The 19,381-nt window shown below is 45.2% G+C and overlaps 2 protein-coding genes across 2 annotated transcripts; both read left to right on the top strand.

The window, feature by feature from the left end:
- Positions 1–606: 606 nt before the first annotated feature.
- Positions 607–1,971, top strand: LOC310874123 (equilibrative nucleoside transporter 1-like; the record flags this gene model as incomplete). The annotated part of the gene is made up of 1 exon (XM_083786804.1): positions 607–1,971. The coding sequence occupies one exon, from the start codon at positions 607–609 to the stop codon at positions 1,969–1,971; it is 1,365 nt and encodes a 454-aa protein (XP_083642930.1).
- Positions 1,972–4,262: 2,291 nt separating this feature from the next.
- Positions 4,263–9,323, top strand: LOC310874691 (clathrin heavy chain 1-like; the record flags this gene model as incomplete). Its single annotated transcript, XM_083787552.1, has 1 exon — positions 4,263–9,323. One exon carries the CDS (start codon positions 4,263–4,265, stop codon positions 9,321–9,323), a length of 5,061 nt encoding a protein of 1,686 aa, XP_083643678.1.
- Between the last annotated feature and the right edge of the window lie 10,058 nt (positions 9,324–19,381).

The following is a 19,381-nucleotide window of genomic DNA, read 5'->3' as shown; positions in this document are numbered from 1 at the left end:
TGTTGCTTTCGCCTTTATTTTATATTTTTTTATGGAGACAGTAGGCTGACAGGAAATGGGGAGAGAGATGAGGGGAAGACATGCAGTAAAGGCATTACCAGTCAAGATGCCTGGACCACTGAGATGGATAAATCGTATTCAGTGTGGGTAGTTTTCCTCTTCTTGGGCCTGGAAGTCTGTTGTCATGGAATTTCCTCATGACAGCAACAACGTACTTTGCCGGTAGCTTGAACAACACGGTCAATGTGACTACTGCGTTAGGTGAAATATTACAGAACATGAGCTCATCATGAGTTGACCCTGATGAAGGCCCATGCAGGCCGAAACACGTTGGTCGTGTTTTTAACCCTTGTTTTTAATATTTAAGTAATTTTTAGATTTTTTCTACTTCAACTGGACAGAGCTGCCTTGGACCCTCTTTTAAGTTCGCCACCTTATATCTCCTTCCACAGTGACATTGACTCAAGTAGAACTTTTTAAGAACGTTTACTTTTTTCTATGAGCTCATCAGTGATTGGTCAGGAATAATGACGTCAAAGGCATTTACATTCAGAATAAAAGTGCAGTACAAACACACTGCTCTGACAGAGTGTCATAGGCATCAAAATGGCTACAGAGGTACCGAGGGATAAGTATCATGCAGTGTGGATCATTTTCTTCATCTTGGGTCTGGCATGTCTGTTGCCTTGGAATTTCTTTATGACAGCAACAGACTACTTCACCAAAAGGTTGAGCGATGCAGACAACGCGGTCAATGGGACTACGGCGGCAGGAGACACACCGAACGTTTTGGAATCAATCTTCCCCAATGCGATGACACTGTCTGCCATGGTGCCCATGCTAATTTTCACATGCATCAACTCCTTCATACACCAGAGGATTCCCCAGAAGCTGCGCATCTCAGGCAGTCTGACGGTTGTCTTGGTGGTCTTCCTGTTGACAGCCGCGCTGGTGAAGGTGGAGATGGCACCGGTACCCTTCTTCTGTCTCACCCTTTTCAAGATCATCTGCATCAACTCATTCGGTGCGATCTTCCAGGGTAGCCTGTTTGGACTGGCAGGGTTGCTACCTGCGTCTTATACCATGCCCGTCATGACTGGACAAGGGCTGGCCGGCATATTCGCTGCATTCTCCATGATCTGTGCTCTGGCTACTGGCTCAGATCTGCAGGACAGTGCCTTTGGCTACTTCATCACTGCCTGTGTAATCATCTTACTGGCAATCTTCTCCTGCCTTGCACTGCCCAGGATAGAGTTTTTCCAGTACTACATGGAGAGCGACAGATCCAGGACATCCACTGATGAGGAGGAAAACCAGCAGGACCTGCCAAAGAAAGTGAAGCGACCAGAGGACAATCCAGTTGTTGTGGTTAATCTGACTGCAGAGGAGGACAAGCAAGTTGTTGTGGTCAGTCAGATTGAAGAGGAGAATAGGCCAGTTGTTTCTGTTCTTGCCATCTTCAAACAGATCTGGGTGATTGCCATGTGCGTCTGTTTCATCTTCACCGTTACCATCGCAACATTCCCAGCCATCCCACTGGGCGTCAAGTCCACAGTAGCTGACAAAGGCTGGAACACGTACTTCATCCCTGTGTCGTGTTTCCTGCTCTTCAACGTGATGGACACCATTGGAAGGAGCCTGACTGCCGTCTGTATGTGGCCAGGTGTGGACAGTATCTGGTTGCCCATCCTGGTGGGTCTACGTGTGGTCTTCTTACCTCTGTTCATGCTGTGTAACGTGCAGCCTCGCAACTACCTACCTGTGTGGTTTGGCCACGACTTATGGTACATCCTCTTCATGATCGTCTTCGCTTTCTCCAATGGATACCTGGCCAGCCTATGCATGTGCTTTGGACCCAAGAAGGTCGCACAGCATGAAGCAGAGACAACAGGAGCTATCATGGTCTTCTTCCTGTCTGTGGGACTAGCACTGGGTGCAGCACTCTCATTCGCCTTTAAAGCTATGATCTAGAACAGGGGTCTTCAATGTTCCCCAGGCTAATGCCCCCTTAGCTGATACAGAGACGAAGCACTGATCCGTGTTTTATTAAACTAAGCCTTGGTCCCTCCATCTTCTGTTCTTTTTTTTTTGCTAGCCCCTCCAACTTTTGAAATTACATCATATGGTGGCTGAGTCTATGGACTTGTAATGTTTGTTTAGAGCACTTTAAGCAGAGTGGCAGCCAAGTCTATGGACGTTTGTTTGTTTACAGCACTTTAAACGAACATTACCAGGCACCCGCCCTCACTTAACGTGAAGAAAGCCTTCAGTTCTACAAACTTGTAAGAAAGGTTTGCCTAAGTAACTACTCTAACCAAACCAATGTTAAAAAATACATAAGCAAGTTATGGCAATCAGCCAATCACCCCCTTACCAGTGTGTTTAACATAGTTTTTCCTACGTGATGTCTAATATGTATCTCTGTCCTACCTGTCCCAAGGCAGAGTATACAATTTATGGACAGATAGTAAATAAATAAAATAGTTTGCTCTGGGATTATAAATGAGGGCTACAAGGGACAGGGAATCAGGGATACACAAAGGTGAACGTTTCAGAGACAAATGTGGGACCCATTTATAGACAGCAGATGGTTATGATTGGATGAAGGTGGAGTCAGGTTGATTGATAGCATAATGAGGTGATTGGTGACTTCAGACCTGCGTAGAGTGATAGAGAGAAATAGTGGGAAGGAGAGACAGGGGGAGGAATAGACAGAAATCCCAGAGGAGATGGGTTTGCATAAATCCATAACACCAGAGTCTGACCTGAAGATGCACCACTAATTCAGCAGTTATAGCCATATCACATTTTTAAATGTTATTTATCTTTGCTGATATGTCTACCAGGAGGGTCTTAAATGTTTTCAGGCCAAGGACCCCTGTGGGGACGGGCGGTCGGCCAAATACAAATTGTGTAAAACTAATTGTTTCATATTTAACTTATTTTTTAAGCTTTCCATGCAACTTGTCGGTGGAATTCTTGGCCTGGAGTACCGGCAAGAAGGACAATCTGCTTAAGCATTCGACATGCTAGGCAAAAATGCTTACAGTTACGTCTATATGCTCACTATGCTAACAAAAGGATGGTGCATTGCAATGCCTTGTGAGCTATAGTAGATCTGCTATTTTCAAGCCCTATATACATATACAGCTTTTGTCCCCACACGTCTCAATATTTGCCATTGACAATGAAAGGGGAATTCAGGTCAAATGTCCGCTAAATCTTGTCCCTACACGTCTCAAGATTTGCCATTGACAATGAACGGAGAAATTATGTCAATTCCGTTTTGTTAATTAAATTAAATGTGACGTAAACATCAAAACATTAAACGCCATTGACATTGAAGGGAAAATTTACATCATATGTAAACGAGCAAATCAGCTAACCAATCACAGGCAACACGCATTCTGATTGGCCAGTATGAAATTATGCATGATGATGTATGATGATAAGAGCACCCCTCTTCACACAGGTGTGATTTTTTTAACTCATAAGCCTTAATCATGGGTCTGTGACCCAAAATTCCTGGTCCATTGTTTAGGAAACAATGGACCAGGAATTGGTCCAGTCATTGATTTAGGCTATACTGAGAAGAAAAGGCAGTGTCTAACAATGGCAGTGTGGGACGTCAGCTATCTCTGAAATATCTAAGTCCGATCTAAGTATGACATATTTGGGCATTGCTTCAGCCTGATCTGAGCCCCATCTTCCCATTTTAAAATTTAAATTAAATATATTTATATACAAAAAAATATATGAAAATAATGCATGGAGGTACTTCCTTGACCGACTGGGAGGGAATTAAGTTTCTGCTGATTGGTCCAGTGGTTTGTAGGATCGGTCGGTCAGACAGACAGACAGACAGACAGACAGACAGACAGACAGACAGACAGACAGACAGACAGACAAAACCATTTGGAGACGGCTTGCCTCTGAAAGGTCACTTCCCTTCTTCAGGACACATTTCCAGAAAAGGTGAATTCAGCTCTGATTGGTCTAGAGTTGTTTAGTTTGATATGATGTAAGAGACATTTACTTCCTGAGACAAATATAAGCATGGCACATTGACGATGTAGTGGCAGTTGACATTATTATCCTGTGCAAAATGATTAGCTAAATGTTTACAAATACGACTACAATATCATCTATAACTCATACCTATTTGGTTTCAGACCATCCGTTTCCTGGTTGTCCGTCTAGATCTGAAAAGGATCCCTAGTTTATCAGCAATGGAAGGAATAGGAGAAAGCAAAGGAATCGCCATGGCTCAGATCCTGCCTATCCGCTTTCAGGAGCACTTGCAGCTCCAAAACCTGGGGATCAATCCGGCAAACATAGGCTTCAGCACCCTGACGATGGAGTCGGACAAGTTCATCTGCATCAGGGAGAAAGTGGGTGAGCAGGCCCAGGTGGTGATCATCAACATGGCCGATCCCAACACGCCCATTCGCAGGCCCATTTCTGCCGATAGTGCCATCATGAATCCCGCCAGCAACATCATCGCACTTAAAGCTGCCAAAAACCTTCAAATCTTCAACATTGAGATGAAGACGAAGTTGAAGGCTCACACCATGACAGATGATGTGACCTTCTGGAAGTGGATCTCCATCAACACAGTGGCACTTGTGACTGACAACACCGTCTACCACTGGAACATGGAGGGTGACTCACAGCCTGTCAAAGTCTTCGACCGCCACTCCAGCCTGGAGGGCTGCCAGATCATCAACTACCGCACGGACGCCAAGCAGAAGTGGCTCCTACTTGTTGGCATCACAGCCCATCAGAATCGTGTGGTGGGAGCCATGCAGTTGTACTCTGTAGACAGGAAGGTGTTTCAGCACATTGAAGGCCACGCCGCCAGCTTTGCTCAGTTTAAGATGGAGGGGAACACGGAAGAATCAACCCTGTTCTGCTTCGCTGTCAGAGGGCAGGATGGAGGAAAGCTACACATCATTGAAGTGGGCACACCTCCAATTGGCAACCAACCATTTCCAAAGAAAGCTGTGGATGTGTTCTTCCCTCCAGAGGCTCAGAATGACTTCCCAGTAGCAATGCAAATAAGTTCCAAGCAGGGCATGATTTTCCTAATCACCAAATATGGCTACATCCACCTGTATGACCTGGAGACGGGAACCTGTATCTACATGAACCGTATCAGCAGCGATACTATCTTTGTCACTGTGCCGCATGAAGCAACCTCCGGCATCATCGGTGTCAATAGAAAGGGACAGGTGCTGTCCATATGTGTGGAGGAGGAGAACATCATACCTTACATTACCAACGTGCTGCAGAACCCAGACCTGGCTTTGCGCATAGCAATGCACAACAATTTGGCTGGTGCAGAGGAGCTCTTTACGAGCAAGTTCAACAACCTTTTTGCCAGTGGCAACTACTCTGAAGCAGCCAAGGTGGCTGCCAATGCACCAAAGGGTATCCTGCGTACCCCAGACACTGTTTTCCGCTTCCAGAGTGTGCCGGCCCAGCCGGGCCAGACCACTCCTTTGCTGCAGTACTTTGGCATCCTGTTGGACCAGGGTCAGCTCAACAAGTTTGAGTCCCTGGAGCTGTGCCAGCCTGTCCTTCAGCAAGGACGTAAGCAGCTGCTGGAGAAGTGGCTGAAGGAAGAAAAGCTAGAGTGCTCTGAGGAGCTGGGTGACCTTGTGAAGACAGTAGACACCACCTTGGCTCTTAGCGTATACCTGAGGGCCAACATCCCTAACAAAGTCATCCAGTGCTTTGCCGAGACTTTCCAGTTCCCCAAGATTGTCCTGTACGCTAAGAAGGTGGTCTACACTCCAGACTGGATCTTCCTGCTAAAGAATGTGATGCAACTTAATCCAGAGCAGGGCCTGCAGTTCGCCCAGATGTTGGTCCAAGACGAGGAGCCACTGGCTGACATCACACAGATTGTGGATGTGTTCATGGAGTACAACTTGATACAGCAGTGTACCTCCTTCCTCCTGGATGCCCTGAAGAATAACAGACCCACAGAGGGCCTACTGCAGACTCGTCTGCTGGAGATGAACCTGATGCATTCCCCTCAGGTTGCTGATGCCATCCTGGGGAACAAGATCTTCACCAACTACAAGCGTGCCCACATCGCCCAGCTGTGTGAGAAGGCTGGTCTCCTGCAGAGGGCGCTTGAGAACTACACTGACCTGTATGACATAAAACGTACGATACTGCACACAAACTTGCTCAACCCAGAGTGGCTGGTGAACTTCTTTGGCTCCTTGTCAGTGGAAGACTCTCTGGAGTGTCTCAGGGCCATGCTGTCAGCAAACATCCGCCAGAACCTGCAGATATGTGTCCAGGTGGCCTCCAAGTACCACGAGCAGCTTTCCACACAGTCACTGACAGAGCTCTTTGAGTCCTTCAAGAGCTTTGAAGGTATGTTCTACTTCCTTGGCTCCATTGTGAACTTCAACCAGGACCCAGAGGTCCAATTCAAGTACATCCAGGCAGCCTGCAAGACGGGCCAGATCAAAGAAGTGGAGCGGATCTGTAAGGAGAGCAACTTCTGCGACCCCGAGCGCATCAAGAACTTTCTCAAGGAGGCCAAGCTCACCGACCAGCAGGCACTCATCATTGTATGCGACCGCTTTGACTTTGTCCATGACTTAGTCCTTTACCTCCACCGCAACAACCTGCACAAGTACATTGAGTTATATGTGCAGAAAGTGAATCCCAGCCGTCTACCTGTGGTGATTGGAGGTTTGTTTGATGTGGACTGCTCTGAAGATGTGATCAAAAGTCTGATCCTGGGGGTCAAAGGCCAGTTCTCCACTGATGAACTGGTAGCTGAGGTGGAGAAGAGGAACAGACTGAATATGCTCCTGCCCTGGCTGGAGAGTCGTATCCATGAAGGCTGTGAAGACCCAGCTACCCACAATGCTGTGGCCAAGATTTACATCGACAGCAACAACAACCCGGATTACTTTCTCACGGAGAACACCCATTATAACAGCCATGTGGTGGGCAAATATTGTGAGAAAAGAGACCCTCACCTGGCCTACGTGGCCTACAAGAGAGGACAGTGTGACCAGGAACTCATCAATGTGTGCAATGAGAACTCCCTCTTCAAGAGTCTGTCTCGTTATCTTGTGCACCGCAAGGACCCTGAGCTGTGGGCCAGTGTGCTGGTGGAGACCAACCTCTTCAGAAGACCACTAATTGATCAGGTGGTACAGACAGCTCTGTCGGAGACCCAGGACGCAGAGGAGGTATCAGTCACAGTCAGGGCTTTCATGACTGCAGACCTGCCCAAGGAACTCATTGAGCTGCTGGAGAAACTCTTGTTGCACAACTCTGTCTTCAATGAACATAGAAACCTCCAGAACCTGCTGATCCTGACAGCAATCAAATCCAACCGTACACACGTGATGCAGTACATCAACAAGCTGGACAACTATGATGCCCCAGACATTGCCAATATCGCTATCAACAACCAGCTCTTCGAAGAGGCCTTCGCCATCTTCAAGAAGTTCAACGTCAACACCTCTGCTATGCAAGTGTTGATCGATCATATTGGCAACTTGGATCGGGCATATGAATTTGCAGAGCGCTGCAATGAGCCAGCTGTGTGGAGCCAGCTGGCTAAGGCTCAGCTACAGAAGGGTGACACAACTGCAGTCAAAGAAGCCATTGACTCCTTCTTCAAAGGCAATGACCCATCCGCATACATGGAGGTGGTACAGGCTGCCGATCAGAATGGTAACTGGGAGGACTTGGTTAAGTTCCTACAGATGGCTCGCAAGAAGGCCCAAGACTCCTATGTGGACACAGAGCTGATCTTTGCCTTGGCCAAGACCAACCGTCTGGCTGAACTGGAAGAATTAATCAATGGACCCAACAATGGCCACATCCAGCAGGTCGGTGATCGGTGCTATGATGAGAAAATGTACGAGGCAGCTAAATTGCTGTACAACAACGCTTCCAACTTTGGGCAGCTAGCCCTGACTCTGGTGCACTTGGGCGAGTACCAGGCGGCCGTGGACGGGGCCCGCAAGGCCAACAGCACCCGCACCTGGAAGGAGGTATGCTTTTCCTGCGTACGTGGAAAGGAGTTCAGACTAGCACAGATGTGTGGCCTCCACGTTGTGGTTCATGCCGACGAGCTGGAGGACCTCATCAAATACTACCAGGGCAGTGGCTACTTTGAGGAGCTGATCTCCATGTTGGAGGCAGCACTCGGGCTTGAGCGTGCTCACATGGGCATGTTCACAGAGCTGGCCATTCTCTACTCACAGTTCAAGCCCCAGAAAATGCGGGAGCACTTGGAGTTATTCTGGTCCCGCATCAACATTCCCAAGGTGCTGCGGGCGGCTGAACAGGCCCACCTGTGGGCTGAGCTCGTCTTCCTGTATGACAAGTATGAGGAGTTTGACAATGCCATCATGACCATGATAAACCATGCAACAGATGCGTGGAAGGAGGGACAGTTTAAGGACATTATCACCAAGGTGGCCAACGTGGAGCTGTACTATAAAGCAATCCAATTCTATTTGGAGTTAAAGCCTTTGTTACTGAATGACCTGCTCATCGTGCTGTCCCCCAGTCTGGACCTCTCCCGTGTCGTTAGCTTCTTCACCAAGGTGAAACAGCTGCCTCTGGTCAAGCCCTACCTGTGGTCATTACAGAACCACAACAACAAATCCATCAATGAAGCACTTAACAACCTGTTCATCGCAGAGGAGGACTATCCGGCACTGAGGACGTCAATAGATACCTACGACAACATTGACACCATTTCACTGGCCCAACACTTGGAGAACCACGAGCTGATCGATTTCAACAGAATTGCCGCCTACCTCTACAAGAGCAGCAACCGCTGGAAGCAAAGCGTGGAGCTCTGCAAAAAGGACAAACTCTACAAGGATGCCATTTTGTACACATCGGAGTCCAAGGACACAGATTTGGCAGAGGAACTTCTGGCCTGGTTCGTCCAGGAGGGCAAGAAGGAGTGTTTCACTGCATGCCTCTACACCTGCTATGACCTGATGCGGCCTGATGTCGTGCTGGAGATGGCATGGAGGCACGGCATCATGGACTTTTGTATGCCGTATTTCATCCAGGTCATGAGGGAGTACATCGGCAAGGTTGACAAGTTAGAAACCTCAGAGGCCCTAAGGAAAGAGGAGGAGCAGGCAAAAAAGACACAGCCGATGGTCTATGGCACACCCCAGCTGACATTGCTGGCAGCAGGCCCCAGTGTGCCCGTGGTCCCACAGCAGGCCCTCAGCTTCCCTTTGCAGAATTACAGCTATGCTTTCCAGGCTTGTGCCCAGCTCTCCAAAAAGCCAGGCTTTGGTTTTGGCACGTGATGCCTGATTTATACTTGGTTGCGAGCCATGCTGCGCACCAACAATAGCAAATCTGCAAGCTCTGATTTATACTTTTCAGTATAAATCACAGGGGTGTGCCATAGAGTATTCATACTTTTCTGTATAATCATCACATGTAGGCTGGAGCTTCCGTCCATCTTTCCCACAGTCCTTCACCAGCCCATTGTTATAATCTACTGTATTCACTGCAGGGGAAATTCCAACAAGGAGTTTTATTTTATTTATATATATTTTTTGAGGGGCAATAGCCCCTATATGTCCAGCTTTTGGTGTATATGCACAAACTTTGTCCTACACAAACATTAAATCCCATTGACAATGAATGGATAATTTTGAGTGTTTGTGTAAACACAAATATTGCGAACACAAACATCGAAGAAAAAGGTTCGAGCAGTTTCCCAGATTAATCCACATTTTGTTTCATTGCTTTGATTTGTTTGTGAGTTACAGTGAAGACGGACAGGAAAGCGGGGGAGAGACATGCAGCAAAGGTCGTCATGAATGGGACTCGGAACATGCAACGCGCTGTCAGGCCAGAGCCTATATGTGGCATGCGCCTGCCCTGGACCACTATGAATCACTTGTTTGTGAATTTAAACCCTGTTCATTTAGTTGTTGCTGAGTCCTTGGCTATCCTTGTCAGTCGATCAGTAGGCTACAACATCTCTCAGTGTTCAACATTAGGTTTTTGGGTGACTGGCTCAGGAGGTAGAGCAGGTCGTCTAATGATCCCTGGGTCGGTGGTTCGAATCCCAGCTCTTCCTGTCCACATGTCAAAGTGTCCTTGGGCAAGACACTGAACCCTACATTGCCTCCAATGAGTTGGTCGGTGTGAGCTTGCCACCATTGGTGTGTGTGTGGTGTGGGAAGTGAGGACGCTGGTGTCGACTGTCCGCCGCTTCACCTCTCAATGTATGAATGAATGAACCATTGTAAAGCGCTTTGAGCACTTGGAAAAGCGCTATAAAAATGCAATTCATTATTTTGAAGGTAGTTTGTAACTTTTTGACTTTAGCTTTTGAAGAAGGTGTGGGTTGTTGTTTTGGCCTTTTGTGATATCTTCTGGTTAGATGTTTCTGTTCAGTTTTTGTGTTTCAATATATAGATTTCAAATTTGATATATATTTTCCTTCCACCTCTGTTTGTATTTTGAGGGTTCCCAATCATCACAGATTGATTTAGTTATGTGTGTATTGACCAAAGAAGCATACATAATCATATCTTTTTGAGGGGCGCTAGGCCTTCCTATGCCCAGCTTTCCGGGTTTGTGTGAACACATTGGCTTGTGATTGACTGATCACCCCATAGCGATGATTTGATTGGCTGAGCAAAGTATATTGAAGCTAAAAGTGAGGGCAGGAAAGTGAAAAGTGAGGATGCAAATTGTGATTGGCCGGAATGAGATGATGTATGATGATGAGAGCGCCCCTCACTTCACACAGGTGTGATTATTTTCATATTTTATCTGTTAAAATAATATAATGAAAACAAAATCATTGAGCTGTTATTTCCATTGTGATCCTTTATATTTGGGATTGTGGTTTCAAGCTTGGGAGAGTTTGGGGATGTCCATATGGAGATAAGGGGACAGACACACACATGCACATTAAGGGAGAGTCGTACGAAAGCTGTTGGCACCATCACCAAGTTGCTCCTGAGGAGCAACATTCAGGCAGCAGCAAAGAATCGGCAAGCCAAGATGCAGAGCAATAAGAAGGCCTCGAAGGAAGGCACTGCAGCCAATGAGGACGGTGTAGGACGTATAGACCCAGAAGAACGGTCCCACCCCCACAGCTTTAGATGCAGAAGGAGACGACACTGCGTTTTCTGCCCACATGTTGAACGTGTTAAGTTGTCTCAAGGTGTCCATGTGTCAGACACGTTGACCACGTGCCAACGCATGTTTATTTGAATGATTTTCCAAGATTAAAAAATTAATCTAAATAAAAAATTACATTATTTTAAAAATAATTACATTGTATTTTTTAATATTAATGTTATATTTTAATTACAATCAATTATTTATATATAATCAATTAATTGGGGGCCCACCTCAGCTTAATTATGTAGCTGGGGAGGGAAAAATGCAGTATGTATATTGGCTTGAATGTTGCATATAATGCCTTTAAAGTCCATAGACTTGGGCTGGCGAGGGGGAAATTACAATTAGGCTCTAAACAAACATTAAAAGTCCATAGACTTGGCTGCCACATGATGTAATTTCAGAAAGCCATGCTTTGGAGGGGCTAGCGCCCCTCAAAATCACACTTGTGGCGTGATATGTATTTATATTGGTCACTGGCCATATGACGTGTTATGTCGTCATTTACTGCCCTAAACAATTAAACAATTACAATTACAATTACATCACAATCACATTGCTCATTGCACAATTGTACAATTTGTAGATGCATTGCTTACAGTGTGTTAGGACGAGGAATTTCCATCAGCTAGACTCATTTGAAGATCATTCGAATACATTTAAATTAGTCTATACAGACGAGCTTTGAAGCTCTGAGCCATGCTGTGAGTAACAGAGTCCTTTTCACCTGTCCCCCCCCCCCCCCCCCCCTTCCCCTCTCACCTCACTCCTTCTCATCCTGTCCCCCCCCCCCCCCCCTTCCCCTCTCACCTCCCACCCCCCATCTTCCTGTATCTGCAAGCAAATGGTCAATTCATCGATTCTGTGTTCTGCCTCTGGGTCCACCTTGTGGGTGGGACTAAACTGCTATATAAACTGTAACTCTGTGCTTGTATGGTTATGCTTGCCTGGGAGACCTGCCTGCGTGCTGCAGCATCCGTGTACTGCTGTGCACGTTAAATAAAGATCAACAAAGGGACCTTGCTTTCCTCCTGATTCCTCTTGACAGACCTTCAAGCCTGGTGATTCCTCACGCGTTTAGAGTGTGTAAAACTGCCATAGCATTTGGTGTCTAGAAGTGTGGATCCTGTGTCGTTGAGCTCCGGAAGATCAAGCCACAACTGACGTCAACGAACCGCTCCAAAAAGGACAGAAGAATCATGGCTGCATCAATGGAGTTCAACGCCTGGATTTAAAAAAAAAACCCTGTGGCTACACTAAAAAACGGTGAGAATCTTCCAAATTTCAGACAATTGAAGAGCTAATTATAAATTCTAAGACCATATTTTGCCAACCTATCTATTGTAATAGTCAAGTATGCTTGATTCAAAATACAGCAGCAAGCCTAGCCTAAGTAAAGAAAAGAATTAAGCCAAGTTTGCAAACGCAAAGACACTTTGTTAACCTTGTTGGAAACAACATAAAGAAAACATAAAGATACCGCGTTTTGCATTAAGTCAAGTTTGTAAACACAAAGACACCTTGTTCAGATAAGAACATAAAGATATCGTGTTGCATTAAGTCAAGCTGTAGCACAAAGACTACCGTGTTACATAGACTAGATTGCTGTGTATGTATTGTAAAGCATTTATATTCCAGTATGGGTAATAAGAAAAGTGCGCCAGTGGCAGAAGACAAAGAAAGATGGTCTCCTCTCATGAGCGGGATGGTTGCAAAATATGGTCCAGAAGCATTAGACTGTCTTGATGAGTGGAAACAGATGGGGTTCCCAGAACAAGGCTCTTTAAGTATAAAAAAATTGCTTGACTTAGACCGACTACTAAGAGAAGCTGAGAAGAAAATGAGAAAGAAAAAGTCAGTTAAAACGCACAAACTTGACAGATGTGACCGCCACAGGAAAGTATTGTCAATGTGGATGGAGGAAGCACAATTTAGACAACGGGAGAGTCATATGAGGGAACTTCCAAACATAGATTCTTTGAGGGAAGAGAGCGGGCCACTGGCTCCTCAGAATTCTCCTTTGTCTCCTCCACAGCAGACCCTGGACCTGGGCTGCCTGGGCTCCATGCGGGCCGGTCAATCTGCCATCCAGCTACAACGGACGGCTGTGGCTCTTGCTGCGGGCCTGCAACCCTCTACTCCAGCAGCGGTCCTGATATCCGCTGCGCTCAGCCTATTGAAAACTGTTGCTGCAGACCTACAGCCCTCTACTCCAACGGCAATATTGGTGTCCACTGCGATCAGCCTTCTGGAGACTGTTGCTACGGGCCTACAGCCCTCGACTCCAACGCCAATCCTGGTGTCCGCTGTGCTCAGCCTTCTGGAGACTGTTGCTGCAGGCCTGCAGCCGTCTACTCCAGTGGTAATCCTGATATCCGCTGCACTGGGCCTATTGAAAGAGGCTCGACACAAGGAAGGCTCCGCTCGGTCCAATGACACTGCTAAGAGCCGACGTCCATCCTGCACTGGCATCCCTGGCCCAGAGCTGGCCAACAGTGACGATGCGGACACGACACGGAAACCACAGACCTTGCTTCCATCTGTGCATCCGTCCACCCCTGGCAGCCATGGGGGGACAGGGCCCCATCGCAGCAGTGTCATCATCACCCAGGGCAGCACACCGCCACATGAGCAGGGAAGAAGAGGGCCTGGGACAGCGAGACGCGCACAGGGTGCATCAGAGTATTGTCGCCTGCCGGGCGGGGTGCCCACCTCAAGTGAACTTTGTTCTAACCCATGGATGGACCAGGAGGACGGGGACAACATACTGCTGGCTGACATACAGTGCCCCATGGTAGAAGTAGCCAATCCGCACGGCGATGTAATGATGGTGCAACGCCTATGGTCTCCAGATGACATAGGCCAATACGCAGCTACACTGAAAACGCCTACTGAAGTGGGAGGACGCCGCTGGACTAAAGAACTGCAGGCCTTTTGTCGTACATACAGACCTACAATGAAAGAAGTACTTGACATCTGTGCCAAGAATATGGAACCTTCAAAAATGCAAGCAGTCCTAGATGTCGCCCAAACGTATCAAGATGAGAGGCCTGTCCTTGTACAATTTGAGGACAATCGCAGATACATGACTGCTGTGGATGCAGTGTGTGAGAAGATTATTACACTCTTCCCAACGATATTAAATCTGACTGAAGTGCAGAACTGTAAACAGGGCAAAGATGAAACGATCAGTCAGTTCCGCCACCGCCTGGAGGAATCCATACTCATCCACGGAGGAGGAAAAGACCAGAACGACCCGTTTGCCAAAGCCTTCCTGGTCAGCCAGCTAATAAACAACATGCATGAAAAACTCTCTAAGCGAGTGAAACAATCTCTCATTGGCTACAGAACAGCTGATCCGGCCGACATCATCAAACATGCAACTCACGCAGAGGACGTCGAAAACGAGATGAACGAAAAAGAGAAGAAACAGGATAAAAACAAGGCCGAAGTCCTTCAGCTTGCAATGATGAGCGCTGTCACTATGCTGTCAAAAGACAAAGAAGAAGACTGCGACAAGAACGAAAACAGAAGACATCTGCAGAGAGAGGACAGTAGGGGCTATTATGACCAACGCAGACAAGTCTACCATTCATCATCCGAGGGAGACCACAGGGATGAAGAAGATTTTGGACACTGGGGGTAGTGGACAGGAAGGGACTACGCTTCCAGACAAGACTACAACCGCCGGTCCAGGTTATGCCCCCATTACAACCCCCCCTGGAGGACTGTCCTACCTGTCATTTGCTCCACTAACCACACACACACACACACACACACACACACACACCTCCCCCTACAAAAAAAAAAAATATTGTTTGAATATATGATGTTTTCTGTTTATTTGTTATGTTGCTGTGCTAAATACAGGTCAAAATTGATTCAACAGGGTACTGTATTAGTATCATTTTTAGGGATTTCTTGGTTTATTTGATTGCCTAGCCACGATTGTTAAACCCATGTGTCATTATTTTGCTTAGCTCAAATATGTTACAAGTACTCCTATTTTTTATGTATTTTCTTCAAATGTATTATGATGTATTATTTTGATATTGATGGGAAATTCACAATTAATTGTTTAATTAAGCTGTTGTTCAATTAACAAGAGGAAGGATTTGACGAGGAATTTCCATCAGCTAGACTCATTTGAAGATCATTCGAATACATTTAAATTAGTCTATACAGACGAGCTTTGAAGCTCTGAGCCATGCTGTGAGTAACAGAGTCCTTTTCACCTGTCTGTCCCCCCCCCCCCCCCCTTCCCCTCTCACCTCACTCCTTCTCATCCTGTCCCCCCCCCCCCCCCCCTTCCCCTCTCACCTCCCACCCCCCATCTTCCTGAATCTGCAAGCAAATGGTCAATTCATCGATTCTGTGTTCTGCCTCTGGGTCCACCTTGTGGGTGGGACTAAACTGCTATATAAACTGTAACTCTGTGCTTGTATGGTTATGCTTGCCTGGGAGACCTGCCTGCGTGCTGCAGCATCCGTGTACTGCTGTGCACGTTAAATAAAGATCAACAAAGGGACCTTGCTTTCCTCCTGATTCCTCTTGACAGACCTTCAAGCCTGGTGATTCCTCACGCGTTTAGAGTGTGTAAAACTGCCATAGCAGTTAGCACAAGTAATGTTCACCACCAGGAGACTTTTCTAAAAATATAGTAACACTTTAGTTAAAAAAAAAAAAAAAAAACTACAACAAATAATATACTAATAATATTATTAAAGAGAGGCTAGCGCCACTCAAAAAGGACTATAATGACTATATGACAAGCCCAAAATATGACCCGTTATCAACAAGACCTTAGCCTGCATGCATGGGTACACCCTGGTGAACCATCCAGTGGAGGAGCCATGGGTGTGCAGCAGGTGTGGGTATCTAATAACTGCGTGCCTACAGCATACTGTTAGCAGCCACCCTCGCCTGAACCCAATGAACCCCATCGACTGTTGAAAGCAGGTGATCAGGGACATGGGTGCCTCTATCACCGCTGTCACCTCAGCACTTTCGCCAGCCTATTAGAGAAAGTGGCAGCTGCCAGGGGGCACTAGAGTGGGAACATGATACATGGAAAGATATAAGATATTCAGGCATGGGGTTCGAGTGACACCAGCAAGCTTCATAATGCAGAAATGATGGTTAGTGAGGGCAAAAAACGGAAGTGGTAGAAAGTGTTTGAGGGGCGCTAGCATCTTGTGGCCCTCACTTCACACGAGTGTGAGTTCTTTTTTACGTGAACGAATTTAACCCTAGCATCCTTATTCTGGGTCGCGCTGTGACACATTGTACAGAGCCAAAAGTCAAGTTCACTAGTAAGTATTCAGGGTTTTATGCAGTTAAACATCTGGAAATACATAAGATTAATCCAATGAATTAATGGAAAGGTTTGTAAATAAAGAAACAAAAACATTCATTTACACAGTATGCTGTAAAACAAGTCTATGAAGCTATATGAAAATGTTTTATGCAACACTTGGTCTCTCTCAGCTAATAAGGGGTTGCTTGAAGAACATTGAAGACCCCCCTGCCCTAAAGCACAGCTAGTCTCCCTGGAGTCCACAGCCTTTATGCTTCAGACACACCTGTCTCGCTATGATTAGCCTTGTTATAGCTGGGCTTTGTTTTCAATGCACTGTGAGCTGGGCTTTGTTTCAATGCACTGTGACTGACATGCTGTGTGTTCTAGGCCAGGATACACAGTATAGTGTTAATTTCACTCAGAGAGTACTGTACACATTTTTTTTTTTTTTTTTTACAAATGGGCAAAATCAATTGTCTTTGATTAGAAAGATCAAAGCGGAAGACATACTTCAGTGAATAGCACTGGATTTCATTTCCGAATATTGTGTTCAACCCGTAGTGAAATCCCCACTACATGACTCCCACGATAATGGGACAAGTAAAGTGACATGACATTAATTGGTAATGTCATTCAGAAATGAAACAGTGCAGAAAGGTCAGGTGACTGTGACAAGTCCTGAAATTACTTTGTCCATTTGGGCCCCTTTCCTTGTGTCCAATTAATTTGGAGACAAAAGATTCCAGTGTACAGTACATCATCTGAGTTAAAAATTGATAATTTTAATACTGAGGATTTAGGCCTACTGTATAGGAATAGGAAGCAATATGCAGTACTTTTTTTGTTTTGACCATTTAAATCATGAATTAGTATTTTTATTAAAACCTCAAATTCACACTCACAGCATTTGATCTCTTCTGATTCAGTATGCAATACTGTGTCTAATTTATTCCACCAGAGGGCAGGCCAGGATCAGGAGAGTATTTTAGCATGCCACACCTTAATTCAGATTACTTTGAACCCGGCATCCCTATTTTGGGTATGTCATTATTAAGGGTAAAAATAGCACATTTATACAAGCTCAGAACACATCATAACACGATGGTTTTTTGTGTGTGTTTGTAATGTACGAGAATGCGAGTGTGATATCATGCACACCATTTGATACATTTTCATTATGATTGAATTAATTCACCATGGCACGTGTTAGATCAATAATAAAGTCATAATAGGTGTTTAAGCATAACTAAAGATTCCTTGCAGGACAAACAGAAGACAGTCAGTTGACAACCTCTTTGTTCCAGTATGTATTTCAAAAGACTATTTTTGTTTTAATAAAAAATTAATAAAATAATTGTATACATTTTAAAACTAAAACAAATCTAAGACATAACATAAATAAATATATATTAAAAAGTAGTGAAACTAGTTGATCTACAAGCTTGCAATGTGGCAAAGCCTGGCTATCTCTTCTATTCTTTCTTCCTATTCCCACGGTCGAGGCAGATGGCCGCCCACCCTAGAGTTTTTCGTTACCATTGTCGCAATATTGCTTGCTCTGGGTGGATCTTTGTTGGTTGTAAAGTGTCTTGAGACTTGATTTGACACTTTAATAAAATGTTATTGAATTGAAAGCAACGTGTTGTGCGCTTGTAGATGTGCTATTTTCACTAGTTTGGGTCCCGGGAAAACCTCTCTTTTGGGTAACGACCTGAAAGGTTTGGGAACCACTGTTTTAAAGGACATTTAACCAATTTACAATTTAGGCATTAGTAGACGCTCTTAATCCAGAGTGATATACATTAAGCAAGAACAAAAAAGCATGGCAATACATCACATACTGTATGTACAAAGTACATACATGAATCATACAGGTACGTAAGCTAAGAACGTAACAGTAGTGGAATATCTACAGTATATAATGAAACTACCCATGCATGTACTATATAGTGTTTACATAAACTGCTATCTAAGTCTACATGAAATGCTATCTAAGCATTTTATGAACCTATCAACTGTTTGGTTTCACTTCATACTAAAGTTTCAGGTTTTAAACAAATAAAGTTATGATTAGCCTATGTTAATCAGCCACGCATACTATGAACTCACCATAGCTGAGTGAAGGCTATAACCAAAGAAATCTGAATCACAGTCTTCATCTCAATCCACTACCTCAGTGCTGCACTTCAGCTTCGATCACAGAAATAAATGGGTTTGTACTCACCACCATGCAGCAGTGTGTCATTTTATACTTTAACTGTAGGCTACAGTACTTTCCCAGATTGCTTGATGTTGATGTCCAACATTGTGAAACCTGGGAAATTCCACAGACAGCAGCAGACAGGTGTGCTCAGATTGGGTCTAACTGTACTGTTGATATCCTAATAACAGTAGCTGGACATAAAAAAAGGACAAATTATCAGGAAAAAAAGGAAAGAGTCCATGCATTTAACCAAAAGGTGTGGTTCTGACAGCCCACATTTGAGACTATGTAATGGTCATGTCACGTAGCTGTTACTTAAAAAGTACATTAATTGACACAATAAAATAAATAAAACAGTTTTTGTTCAATGTGTACACCTTTAATTGAATTTAACTGTTTAACTGTTATGAGGTAATTTCCCAAAGTGAGACAGACCTGCACATTAAACTACTGTGGTTGGGGACACTAGGTGATTCATGATTGTGTGGATGTGTCGTCTGGCGACATACCCATTCCCTGATGGTGTGTGTGTGACTGTCACTGTTTGATACATACTGTAGGTAACAGCCTGGTTTGAGCCTGAGGTGAAGATTATTCAGTCTTACTGTACAGTGTACACAGTATCTGCGGCAGATGGAATGAGTGATGAATCCACTTCTCCTCTTGTGAGTTCCGAATGAAAGGAAAACAGAGAAATCTCAGCACACTTTATT

Source organism: Protomyctophum parallelum, assembly GCF_964188405.1.
Source record: "Protomyctophum parallelum genome assembly, chromosome: 17".
NCBI classification, from domain to species: Eukaryota; Metazoa; Chordata; class Actinopteri; order Myctophiformes; family Myctophidae; genus Protomyctophum; species Protomyctophum parallelum.
The sequence above is the reverse complement of the archived record's forward strand: the minus strand, read 5'-3'. Positions and strand labels throughout refer to the sequence as shown.